This window comes from Melospiza georgiana, chromosome 4, assembly GCF_028018845.1.
Source record: "Melospiza georgiana isolate bMelGeo1 chromosome 4, bMelGeo1.pri, whole genome shotgun sequence".
NCBI classification, from domain to species: Eukaryota; Metazoa; Chordata; class Aves; order Passeriformes; family Passerellidae; genus Melospiza; species Melospiza georgiana.
The window spans coordinates 14,675,236-14,688,416 of NC_080433.1; the positions used below are offsets into that span (position 1 = coordinate 14,675,236).

The 13,181-nt window shown below is 45.9% G+C and overlaps 1 protein-coding gene across 1 annotated transcript; it reads right to left on the reverse strand.

The window, feature by feature from the left end:
- Positions 1-269: 269 nt before the first annotated feature.
- Positions 270-12,419, reverse strand: PTHLH (parathyroid hormone like hormone). The gene is made up of 4 exons (XM_058023096.1): positions 12,262-12,419; positions 9,814-9,937; positions 3,810-4,232; positions 270-421 (listed from the first exon to the last, which is right to left on the reverse strand). Exons 2-4 carry the CDS (start codon positions 9,912-9,914, stop codon positions 412-414), a joined length of 534 nt encoding a protein of 177 aa, XP_057879079.1. The 5' UTR covers positions 9,915-9,937; positions 12,262-12,419; the 3' UTR covers positions 270-411.
- Positions 12,420-13,181: the final 762 nt, after the last annotated feature.

The following is a 13,181-nucleotide window of genomic DNA, read 5'->3' on the forward strand; positions in this document are numbered from 1 at the left end:
AAAGGAAAATCAGTTTGGACAATTGTATGTAGGCATTCATTGAAATCAACCACAAAACAGGAACATTTTATGTCAGTTATCAATGTACTCAATATGTATATCTAAAGTGCATTATGTTACAAAAAATATAGAAAGTCAGCAGCACCAAGATACGTTCACAAAATAAATACACCAGTCAACAAAATAAATTATGGTAAATGGGACAATAAGAATTGTCTTAGCCTTAGCCAAAAAAAAAAAAAAAGGAAAATTCACAATAACCAAATGTGCAGTTTCAGAGAGCAATGGGGGGAAAAGGTTTTATTCTGAGCATTTACAATATTTACAGGTAATAAATATTTTAATACTTCCCATATGTTCACTATTACAGAATACTGCAATGTGTCTTCCAAATATCTCTTGCTGAAAACGTCAGCGCCTCCTGCAAAGACAAGAAGCGACAGGAAAAACAGAAAAATTAATTAATTTTCACTTTTTCACTTCAAATGTGTGGACATAGAATCAATATCAAGAGTGCCACAGACTGTAACAGATGTGCCCTGCTAGTAACTATCTGCCAGTGGTTGTTTGACCATGTCACAGTTTTAGACATTTATTCAAGATCTCTGTTATGTTTTTCTCAATGCAACCCCTCTAGGAGTGTGATGACCCACAGTTTGTCACCCTCAGAGAAATGGAAAGGGGCTTGTTTTTTTTTTTTTTAAATTTAGTTAGAGCCTCATGCAAGAAGATTTGTGATGCTACAGGCAGTAGAATTGTATCACCCTATGATAAAAATGTCAAGTGCTGAAAAAAAATACAGTAGTCCTTGTAATTCTGCTGGGGTGTGATGCCATGTTCTGATTGAAACAGTGCCATGGAGCTTATTTGGTCTCTTTTTCTCACTGATAGACCACCCCTTAGGCTGTGGTGTGTGTGAGCAAATCACAGGGCTCGGAGCAGGCACACCCTTGATAGCATCTCCTCCTGTGCCTGACTGAGTGAAAATAATCCTGAATAATAACCCTCTAATCCTGAACCTTTCTCTCTTGGAGCCAGACAGCTTGGTCCTGAGAGAAAGCAACCATGCCATGCTGTCACCCTGCAGCTCCTGCTGCATCCAGCAATCAGCTGGGAGCTTTCCCGGGGGTGCTGCAGGCTGCTGTGAGCTCTCTCCCCATGAGAACAAAGCAGAGCTTTCAGTGGACTCCCTGTACTCCAACACGAGGTGCTGCAGGAAATGCTGAAGGGTTGAGGTGCTTTTTCCCCTCCTGTCCCTGTGAGCAGCACATGTGCTTTTTAGGGGTTCCCTGGGAAGCACCCGAGGGTGGAATGTGGAGATGCAGGATGGAGTGGGGATTCCCTCTGCTGCAGGACTGATCACCAGAGCTGGGGGTAACATCCCCATGGGATGTGAGACACAACAAAACTCAGCTCCTGGAGAGTTTAAAAGGTTTTCTTAGCATGCACATTAAAAGGGAAGGTACATCTATAATTTGGGAGTTTATCCATTTAAAAGGTTTTCTTGGAAATTAAGTAAGAGCACCTTAATTTAATTTAAATGGAAATATAGCTGGAATGTCCATGAGAAATAACTTTGAAAGTGCCTGGGATGGAAATGCTAGCATGAAGCTCCTCCTCCAACAATTTAAGGTCCATTTCAAGATTTACTCCAAGAGGTGTAACAATGGCACATAATTAATACAGCATGGCTCTGTATGTGTGTGTGTCTGCACTACTCAAGTCTACTTCTAGGAGGGTGACATTTTCATTTTAGCCTGGATTTTAGGCTTGGTTTTAAAGTTTAAGCTCAGCCACATCTTGACAGTGGGCTCTGTACTAATGATAATTTGCAAGTTGCATTCTGTGATTTGGACTTAGGTTTAGCAAGATTGGCTTCTTCCATGAGATACTCCTTGTAGTAAGTAAAAAGATCTAGAGTTTATATTATTGTTGTGCATTTTTTTTAGACCTAAACCCATAATTTTGTTTACAAGACTGTTTAAAGAGAATTGGCATGAAGATTTAATCCAGCAGAAAAGAAGCACAGAGATACAGTGAAAATCATGCTCAAAGTTCATATCTTTTGCCAGCCTACTGAGATAACTAAAAACTCAGGTACTAGAAGTTTGTTAGGGCTGAATCAACATGTTCTCTGTAGTTGTGAAGGAGGAGTTTCCTTTTCCTTTTTTAAAGGATTCTCCTTGTTTAATAATCTCCAATTAATTATCTAAAATGCAGGTCATTTTTAGGAATCTGTGAGAAATGCTGCATTTGGATGTTGGGCTCCACAGTAAAGCTGAGAGCCTTCAGCCACCCAGACACACTTCAAACAGAAAGGCTGAACTGAGAAAATCAGCAGGGTTGTACCTGCAGCTCTTTTATATATCCCATTAGATGGACACCAAAGACAGCACAGCAAGAAAATGAACTGCTGAAATTCCCTAGGATGTTTTTTTCTACATTCTAGATTTCTTTTATGGTCCGGGATACCCTGGCCCATGGTCAGGGATACCCTGACCCATGGTCTGGGATGCCCTGGTTTATGTCAGGGATACCCTGGCCCATGGTCAGGGATACCCTGGTTGATGGTGAGGGATACCCTGGTTTATGGTCAGGGATACCCTGGCCCATGGTCTGGGATACCCTGGTTTATGGTCAGGGATACCCTGGCCCATGGTCTGGGATACCCTGGTTTATGTCAGGGATATCCTGGCCCATGGTCTGAGTGCCCAGCCCCAGGTGTTGGCAGCTCCTGTAGATGCCAGCACGAGCTGAGGCGATGGAGCACATTGCAAACTGTGGCCTGTAAAACTAAACCCAGGTTGGATTTTCAGTAAATCCCACAGCTGGTGTCTCTTTCCAAGGGATTTGCTGCAAACAAGTGGCACTGCTCAGATGTCTCTCTTCTGCCAAGGTGAAGGGCAGGAGGAGAGAAAAGGATGGAGTTTTGCTGATGAAATGCAAACATTTGAGGAGGAATAAAGAGTGGAATCCTTGGCTTTGTCTCTAAGTGTGCAGATTTCCACTCAAGCTGAGATGACTGCAAGGGGATGATTCACTTGGGACATCTAGGCTGATGTCTCCAGGCCACTGCCCTAAAAACCCTTTGCTGTCATGCATGAGGGAAGCCTGTCCCTCTCCAAGAGCAATGCCAAACATTTTTAAGCAGCAATGTAATTGCTTCACAAGCTGGCAAAAGGATGGAGCTGAATTAGAAAATCCTAATGGCAGGGAAAATTTTATGGTGAAAGGCCGGTCTGCGTTGTTTGCAGATATTACTGAGAGAGAATTTTTCCATGTTCTCCCCTAAGGTTAAACTGTGAAATGAAAAACTGTAAAGCAAGGGTAGGAAAGTTGCCAAAAAGGGGAGGTGTTGAGAGGAAGGAGAGAAAACTTCTCCATTTTATGGATGCAAGGCCTTAAATAAAAGTCAAAGCTCTCAATCTGCTGAGGCCCAAGTGTGGGACCAAGATACGATGTGAGATGCACTAAGGTTAAAGCAGGAAGGGAAAATTAATTGACTGTGATGTGTTTCCTTTTTACAGAATTACCTTCACTTGCTACTCAGCTTCAGGAAGCAGATTTTGGCAATAAGTTGTTTATGTGAATTGTGTCTCATAGGAAAGAAATGCTCTGTCCCCAGTGCAAGGTGGGAGAGGCACTTACCTGCAGAGACTGTGCTTGAAAAGCTACTGCCAGGTCATGAGCACAAAAATCTGCTTTTACTCCCAATTTGAGCAAGGCCTTGGCCTCAGCCTCTCCCACCAAGGGACAACAACTTCAGTTAAACACATGGCATGCTCCCCAAAAGAATACAGCAGAATTACCTTAAAGTTTGATTGTGTGTAGTAACAGAGATGTCCAAGAGTGGGCTCTCGGTCACGACGTCGCCGTACGAGCCAGGATTTAGCCAAGCTGAGCGGGTTCGCCTCTTTTTCTTCTCTTGCTCCTTACGTTTTCCAGGCTTTGCTTTCTTTTTCTTCCCTGACGCCTTCAGGGGCTGCTCCTTGTAGGTCTGTGATTTGTTTGTCTCCTGAGTGAGGTATCTGCCCTCATCCTCACTGCCAAAGCGGACAGGGTAGTTCTTGGTGTTGGTGGCAGGTTTGGGGTTCGGTGACACCTCCGACGTTGCACGGATCTCTGCAGTATTGACACCTTCGATTAAATTTTGGAGGAATATTCTTCTTCTTAAGTCTTGGATTGACTTGCCCTTGTCATGAAGTAGCTGGTGCTCTGATACAGCCCGTTTGCTAAAGGGAGAAAAGAGAGGAGAGGGGGAAAAATGTTTAGGATTTGGTTATTGCCCAGTGTTTGGCAAAGCTCCTCTCTTCTCTGGCTGTGGTGGCCACAGTGACCATGTACCAGGCTTGGAGCCATCCAGTGAAGCCAGAGTGCTGGAGCAAGTCCTGCTTCATCCTCAGGGTAGCTGCTGTCAGCAGAGAAGAGAAAGACCTAAGCCGGTAATAATTCTCAGCTGACCGATCACACACCACGGGAGCTGGATTAGTCACTGCCCTGTTCTAGGAAAGCATCATGACTTTTAATATATCACACTTGGGGCAGTAAAAGCAGGAAGGCAGTTCCTATCTCTCCTACTCAGAGATAGGAAAACTAAAGGGTCAGATAATGCATCAAGAGAGGGGAAACCCAGCAGTTGTGCTGGAGCTGGAAGCGGTGTTTATACAGCACCATTCTGGTGATCCTCTTCTGCTCAGTCATGTACTTCAAAAACATAAACAAGCACATAAAAGTGCATTTTACTCCTACATTGAAATAAGTGCAAATGCAGGAGTGTAAGGGAAAAATATTTGAATTTGGGTGCCTAAAGCACAGGCACTTCAGTCCATAATGAGCTATCCAAGGAGGCAGCCTGAGCATCAGCAGAGAAGAGCCTCAGCCACTCCTGTGGATTTACTGCTTGCTCACTTGTGTCTAATTATGGCTTTAGATGCCCTCCTAGTATTGCTTGAAGTGTGAATTTTTGGGGCCAAATTTCTTGTATGCTGTGCTGTTTGAATTTTATGCTAACCCTCTTCACTAGATCTTCTTCAAGAGCATCCTTGTTTTTTTAGAGTGGTTTCTCCAGAGTTCATCCTGACCTTTTGGTACACTGAGCTCTGCCTTGTTTTCAAGGAACTGGGAGCTGAGTAGCTATCTGTCTTTTAGAGATGTTGTACTGGCAAGGAATGTATTAAACATCTGAGGAAAGAAGCTACAAATGACACCTGGATAATAAATAACCAGGGAAAATGTGAGAAAATACATGCCTTTTTCTTGAAGTGGAATAGATGCACAGCTGTGCTGCGAACCACAGACAGAGCACAAGCTGGGATTTTAGCTATGTTCCCATGAATACAATAATGCAGTTCATCCTTCCAATTGCTCTACTCCAGCATGCAGAGTTTGGCCATGGAATCTCTCCTCTTGCATCAGGATATGGCATGTGACTGGATTCTCACTGGCCAAAGAAAATCCATTCACTGCCTTGCTATTCCTACAATCATTTGCTCAGTTAGCTGGATGAGAAGTGGTTTCTGCATGCAGGTGAACTGGAAGAAGACACATCACTGAGAGTGAATATTCCTTCCATCCCATCCCTCTTTTTCCTGCTCCATTTCCAGATTTGAAAATGCAAAATATTTGGGAGTGTTCTGCAGGTTCTCTTTCTCAGTCCCCTCAGCCAAACTCGTCAGGTTTATGACTTGAACAGCAGCAGAGCTATTGGTAGTTGGCAACTTCAAGGCAGCTCTGTTCTAAGAGCATTCCCTTCAATTTCTGTCTTGTAGAGTATTATATAATATACTTTCTGAGTATTGGGTTCAAGTGATGGATTGAAGTGATACTACATCTTTATTGCTCAGTGCAAAATTCAAACAGCAGCTTTCCCCCATTCCACAATGAGACTGGAAGATGACTGTCAAAATCTTGCTCAAAATCAGCTCTGCATACACAGAGGCTTGTGAGTGCATGTCATCAAATATTGTCTGTGGTTTAAGCGTCCCAAAATCAGTTTTGGATGACTTCAGCCTTTAGGACAAATATTTTATGCCCCTCTTCTAAATGTCCCTAAGCAAAAATGCAATGTGCTAATGCATTCAGCTGATCCTATATTGTCTTTCCCTTCAGCGCAGCTGTGACCATTAGCACAAGCTTGTGATCTGCCTCAGAAGAAGTTTTTTGAACAAGAGCCATCTCCAACACCCTTCTCATTAGGGTCAGCCTGAGTGGCAAGCCCAGCACCCTGTGTTCACCCTGACTGCCTCTGTGCTGCCTGTCAGGCTGTCCAGTGTGACTCGGGTTACATTCTGAGCTTCAGGAGCCTGTTTTCTCAGCAAATTTCCATGGGAAATGCAGTTCTGCTTTCACCCTCCTAGTTCATAGAAAGTGTATGAAATCTCTCTTCTTTAGGGAGTGTAAACCAGTGTCTCATGTGATGAGCAAAGCTTTCCTACTGCCTCTTGTGAACTACCAAGGATAATTCCTTCTATCACAGACAACCCAAAGCTGCCTTAATCCTCTAATGTGCATTTGGTCAACTTCCCCACTGTGACAAAATCTCGACTCTCCAAAGCCTGTTATTAAAGTCCTCTTGATTGAAAGCCTATTCCATTTTACAGAGCTGAGAGCTAAACATTTGGTTCCAGTACACACAAGGCAGTCAGAGAGCATTACAAGATCTACATCTTGAGTGAGTATGCATTTCCAAAATAATGCAGGGATTGACGTGTGAGGCACTGGTGTGCCAAAGAGGGAAGGTTTCTCTTTAAATGTCTGTATGATATTTAGCATCAAGTCTGGCCCCAAATAACATTCTGCTATTCCAGATGATTGTATAACATTATGTAGTGTTACATTTCACATGACTTCTATTACTCAGCCAGACTTAAGGATTACATTTTGCCTACCAGCTTCCTTTGTATACTCTAGACCAAAAAAAACCTCCTTGAAACAAAGATGTGGTAGATACATATCTCTGTGACCTCCTGCCTCTTTCTGCCTCAGTTATTCAAACAGCTCCTGTGTTTGTAAGCCATGGAGAAAGGCTTGTCCAAGAGGACTGATGTAAGGAGTGCTTCATAATGGAGATATCAACAATATCTCACCCACACACTCAGAGCAGGAAGGCAATGGAGGCTGCAATGATTGCATTCACATATTGGCCACAATACGGAAAAAAACGTCAGGCTGTTAGGGTTAAGATGACCCACTAGAGGTCCCTTCCATCCTTCTGTAAAACACACCTCTCCTCCAAGGAGAAGGATCCTGTACCCAAACCAAGAGCAGTAAATGCTAAGCTTACATGTGGCAGACACTTTTGAGGGAGGGATGTTGATGGTTTGTACTTGACCAGAGCATCCAAACTAATTACTGGATCCAAGTACACTGTGTACACATGAGGCTGAGTGTCTCCTTATGGGGAGAGCAGCAGAAATCCATGACTTGTGACTATCCTGACTTCACGTACTTCCAGATAAGCTGCTCTTTTCAGGCACATTCCTTTTGTTTTTTTTTTTTTTGTTTTTTTTTTTTTTCCTTGAGATATCTAGCGTTTCTAAAAGGCAACATTCTTCAAGCTACCACTTCTATCTCAGAGAGCTGCTCTTATTTAGCTGTCATTATCCTTGACTGTTCATGTTGGGTCTGATCCTAAATTCAGCAAAATAACTGAGGAGGATTCAGTCAGCTCTCTGTATTTTGCAAGACTGTGAGTGCCCTTGCCACTGACTCCAAAGGGAGGGAAATCTGCTCAACCTATCTCAGGCTTCAGAAAAATATTTTGAACAGATCTAGGGACACGATGCTGCGATGTCTGGACATGATGATAAAAATATGTAATTTCATTTTGAGACATTACTGGTTTCTCAGAAGTTCTTTAGCAGCTAAAGCACTCCTATAACAAATAATATGTCTGGAAACCTTTTCTTGGGAAAATTTGCTGCTGCTTGCCATGAGCTTTTTGCTTCAGCAAAGTCTGTAGAATCAGGCCTATGTAATTTTGATTATTTTTGCATGTCTATAATAATGTGCTTCAGTATTTTCATCCACTATTGGCTGAAGTTTTTGACTGAGAGAAAAAAATCTCGAAGCCTAAATGAGTTATTAACCATTAACTCTAGGAATGGTTTGTGGTGATATTAAAACAGGACACATGTTTGAGTGTGGTGTCTGTGTTTGTGCTGTGCCCACAAACAAAACTACACGAATGCCACTAACTGACAGCTGACTGGTTTCTTGTGTGTGTTTTGCATGCCAGAGCAAAGAGGGGGCTGAGAAATGCCTTTTCACTGGTTAGCTTACACTTTTCTTCCCCCCTGTCAGGACAGAATGGGGAAGCTGGGAATCCTGACCTTTAAAAACAAGTGTTAGAACTACGCTAACTTCAAAAAGAGAAAGAGTATTTCTCTGCAAATCTTTTTCTTTTTTTTATAACCAATTTTGGCTTAGATCCAGTTCAGAGTTTCCTAGCCAAGAAAATAACAGCATCTAACTGCACTTCAGCTATTTTCTTTTTTTTATTTATTTTTGAAACTGAAGTTTGATTTCTCTATATAATATGGTCCCAAAAGTAAGAAATAGCCCAAGAACAGCTTTCAGGAGTACAAAGCAGTTAAAAGTTAATGGACTGAGAATAATACACTGTAACATTATCAGCAATAACATGTTCTACACAATTTGCTGTAGGAGATTTGTAATAGCTCTCTACCTGGTGCCAAACTTTAGGTGTGTCTGAAGTCGCTTCACGTGGGGTAATTATTTTTTTTTTCTTTTGGGTGTTTGGGGTTTTTTTTAAATTATCATTATTATTATTATGTGTGTTGCTTAACTGGCAGAGGAAATGCTATTTGGAGATCTTTTCTTTATGTATGCAATAAAACATTTACAAGGAAACCCATCTGAAATTGTTTGCTGTGTCATGTTTCCCTGTAAGTTGTGATCGGGTTTTCCAGCACTCTTTCTCCAACTTGGCTTCCTTTGGAACTGCATAACAATACAGCCCTCCCCAGTGTGGCTGAGGTGTTTCTTCCTTAGAAAATCTGATGCAAGTCCAGAGAAAGTCAGTGAGCTGGATGTGTGAGAGAGCTGCTCCTGCATCAGCACAGAGCCCTCTCCTGCACTTTGTGTACGGGCATTACTATAAACCAGGCTGATTATTTTGGAAGAAGCAAAAAGGTCATTTCCTGAACAGACTGTCTTAAGTTACACTATCATTTATCAAAAAATATGCCTCTGCCTATAAGTAAGATACTGGACTCCCTTTGGAGTTTTTTTCCCCCCTGAAGTGGCAGAAGTCCAAAGAAATTGTTCAGTACCTCAGTGTCACGATGTCCCTCACTTCTGCGTGTTTCCCCTACCCCTATCAATATTGGCTCCACGCCAGAGCCCAGGAAGTGTCTGTAATTCAGTGTAACACACACACAGCATTTGGATAAACCGGGATGCTCCCTGCCAGGGTCCCGGGCAGCTGCACAACAATCACCCAAGTTGTGTGGGAAGAGAAGCCCCTGAGCTTTCACATCGCCTTCCCCGGAGCTCTGTAAGGTCAGACAGCTGCAAAACGCCCTTTTCCTTCCCCAATGCCTCCTCCTGGCTCTCAGGTGAGCACCTGGGACAGGTAACCCGGGCAGGTAACCCGGGCCAGCCCCGCACAGAGCCGGCAGCGCTGCGGAACCTCCTGGGCTCCCTCCTTCCCTCCTTCTCTCCATCCCTCCTTCCCTCCCTCCATCCCTCCATCTCTCCTTCCCTCCATCCCTCCTTCCCTCCATCCCCACGGCCCCCGTCTTCTTTCTTTAGAAGAAAAAGGCGAAGAAGAAAAGAAAAAGAGAAACTCACAGTCTGCGGCTGATCCCCTCGACTGATCTCCCGTAGGAGGGCACGGAATAACTCAGCAGGAACACCGCGAAACTCCACTGCTGGAAGAGTTTAGCGAACATTGTACCCCCTGGGGCTTAAAAACCTGCAAGGAAAGAGAGGTCAGTCCCCAGGGACAGATGCGCCAGCGCCGTCCTCAAGGAGTCCCCGCTCCGGCTCTACCAGCTCCGAGGCTCTGAAGGAAAAACAAACTTTCTGAGCTCTCGGCTCACTCCTTCCAAACTTCGCTCTGTCTCTCTCCCTTCCTTGCTGTCTGCCTCTCCCTCCCTCTTTCCCTCCGTCCCTCCCTCCCTCCCTCTCTCTGTCTCTCGCTGCCCGCAGGCAAGATCTCTCTCGGTGTTAGTTCAAAAAGCATCCAGCTCTCGTCTGAGCGGGGTTAGAGCGGGGTTCAGCGAGCTCCCTGAGCCCTGCTTAGTTCTAGTCCGCTAAGCCACCCTCTCAGGGCTTTATGCTACAGCAGAAGCCCTCTTTGCAGATAAGGAAAGATTCCCAAAAGTCAGCTCAGCTGCTCGCTTCCCTGTAAACACGCGCGGACACAAAAAACACACACACAGGCTGAGGCGGAACGCATCCCCACATCTGCCTTTCAGTAATACCTCTGCAAAAATAAAAAAAAGGGTCAGATTCGCGTCTCCAGCTGCCAGAAAAGTTTTGGTCCCCAACAAGGAAAGAGACAAGCGGTGACAAGGAGAGAGGCAAGCGGTGACCAGGAGAGAGGCAAGCAGAGGTCTGGAGAGCCCGAGCGGTCTGGGAGGAGCGGCAGCCGCGGGAGGCTCCGGGGCCGGGAAGGTCGGGCTGGGAAGGGGCCGGGAATCACGCTTGGCTCGGCAGGTTGGACTGGGCTGCAGCCCGCGATGTTCACACGCTCCGGAGCAGCCTCTGGGAGACCTGCGGCAGGACGGAGGCTTTTGCAAAGAGATGGCGCCCTAGGAACATGTGCGGAGAGAGCGAGAGCCCGGGCGGGACACCCGCAGCCAAAACGGAGACTGGGAGTCAGCGCTGCTCCAAAGAGGAGCGAAGAAAGGGAAGCGCCCGGCAGCACACGCACTGAGCGGACCCCGAGCACTCCGAGCAAGCTCTCCGCATCTCCTGCAGCCGCACTCCTCTCCCGCTCACCTTCCAGCTCTCCCTTTCTGTGTTTACCCCCGGGCCAGCGTCTCCCCAGCCGCGGGGATTCCTCCCATCGCTGGGAGCGCTTTTTAGCTCAAGCCCCCGAGCGCTGCCCGGGACTGCCGCCGCCTCTCCTTGCACCTACCGTGGCTGCTCGCCGGTCCCTATTAGCCGGAGGGTCGGCTCCTAATGATGCTAATTAATTGTGCGGCGAGGGGGGGAGCGCAGGGGCAGGGCTGGGGGGAGGACTCGCGCTCTATGAACACAGGCGCTCCTGGCCAAAAAAGTAAACCAGTGGAAAGTTTTCTCCTCCTCTCCCTTTTTTTCGCCTTCCACTTCGCCCTGCTTCTCAGCCTGGCCAGGGCGCGGGGCTGTGCGGGGACCGGAGCCCCGGCTAACCCGGGTTAATCCCGGTTAAACCCGGTTATCCCCGAAACACGGCGGGCACCGACACAAAATTTGGAGGCACCAAACTTTTCCATGCCGGGACAGCACCGCAGTGAAAGCGACGGTGACGCCTCTGCAGCCTGTTGGCGCTGCCCCGCTGCTCCAGGGGGACACGGGGACAGAGCCAGGGCAGCGCTGCCCTCGCCCCCAGCCCCATCCCGAGGGAATGCCCTGCTCGCCCAGCTCCCCGCACACCTGGGAGCGCCGCTCCGTGCCCGCAGCATCCCGGGATGCTCCCGGAGCCCGCGGAGCCGCTGACAGCCTGATTTACAGGGAATGCTTTCCCAACACCATCACCAGCCGCAACAAAACACACTGAGGCGTGCCGGCTCCTTCTCATCCTGCCCCCGAGTCAAAGCAGGCGCTCCGGAAGGGTTGAGGCGCAAAGCAAAGCGTTTTTCTACCTGCAGGTTATTTGAAGTTTAGCTGACGCGATTTAAAAGCCCAGATTCCACACCACACAGGCAAATGAAACACCATAAAGGCTGAAATAGAAATCATGCTGAAAACATTAAATCGTTTATGCTGTAAATAAATTCCCTGAACGCCTGGTAGGCTATAAATTAAAATGTATAGCTAACAGGCGTCTTTGATTTACACTGCCCTTTCGACTAATTAAAAATAATCGTGACATCCCCAGAAAACAACCCCCATAAACTCATCAGGTTCATTGCTCATGTTAAAAGTAAAATTTCCATCAAATATTTTTAGAATTTTCTCTCCCCAGAAATTATTTCTTAAAAAAAAAAATACACCAAAAACCAACACACATCATCCTTTACAGACTCAGGAAAAGTAAATAGCCTCTATAAACTCAGAATCCTGAAGTTTCTTCTCAATTTATCACTTCACCTTTTCCTTGAGTTACAGCTGTCTGTGCCTCTCAGAGATCACTCTGGCCAACAGTGGTTGCTCTTCTCAGCAATCGCTTCCAAAACTATGTTCTATGCTTAAAAAGGAGAAAAATTAACAAAAAAAAAAAAAAAAAAGAAAAGAAAAAAAAAGAAAAAGAAGGAAAAAAAAGTTAAATGAATAAAAAATTTTAAAAAATAAAGTCAATGCTTTTCAAAAATCCAGTCTACAGAGCTTTGATTCTGCCTGGAACAGCTACAGGCTAAATAAAGGGTGTTAAAAGCAGGTGCTTTTCTCCCTTGCTGCTCTTTTTATTATGAAGAACAGAAGCTTCCCCTAATATATATAGGGAGGGAGACCCTTCTCCATTGCTTTTATTGAAAAGACCAAACTCGTGACATCACTAGCCACCTTCCTATGGCTGAGTTTGCCTCTTCTCTGCCTCAGTGGGCTTGGGAGAAAAAAAAAAAAAAAAAAAAAAAAAAAGGAAGAGGGAAGAGAGAGAAAAAAAATTAACACAACTCAACTATGGCTGTGCTAACCCGGCAGGGGCTGAGCAATGCCAAAGGATTTTGGGAGAGTCACTGTCACCCCATGCCCCCCTTGCTCCCCGAGCGCTGTTATCCCCGAGGGTGCAGCAGCGTCTTGAAAGGAGCAAACTCAGGTTCCCGTGAACAAAATCCTGGTCCCAAGCCTCACCGCAATCCCGAGCCCTTCTCCGTGGGCAGGATGGGCAGAAAAGCCCCCTGAGCTGGGGTTTAAGCCTTCCCTTCCCGCAGGATGCCGCGGGGGATGCTCCACCTGCAGCATCCCCCGGTGCGCCCGGCCTCGGAGGGGCGAGAAGGGATGGGCTGGAGCACGGACCGGCTTTGGGAGCTTTAGGATTCCACCCCCCGCACCTGTGCCGAGCACGGCTGCGC

Excerpts from the sequence above, each read along its gene's own strand:
- PTHLH (XM_058023096.1), bottom strand. The coding sequence starts at position 9,914 with ATGTTCGCTAAACTCTTCCAGCAGTGGAGTTTCGCGGTGTTCCTGCTG. Across the intron at positions 4,233-9,813 it reads GAGGGGATCAGCCGCAGACT|CAAACGGGCTGTATCAGAGC; the intron begins GTGAGTTTCTCT and ends TTCTCCCTTTAG.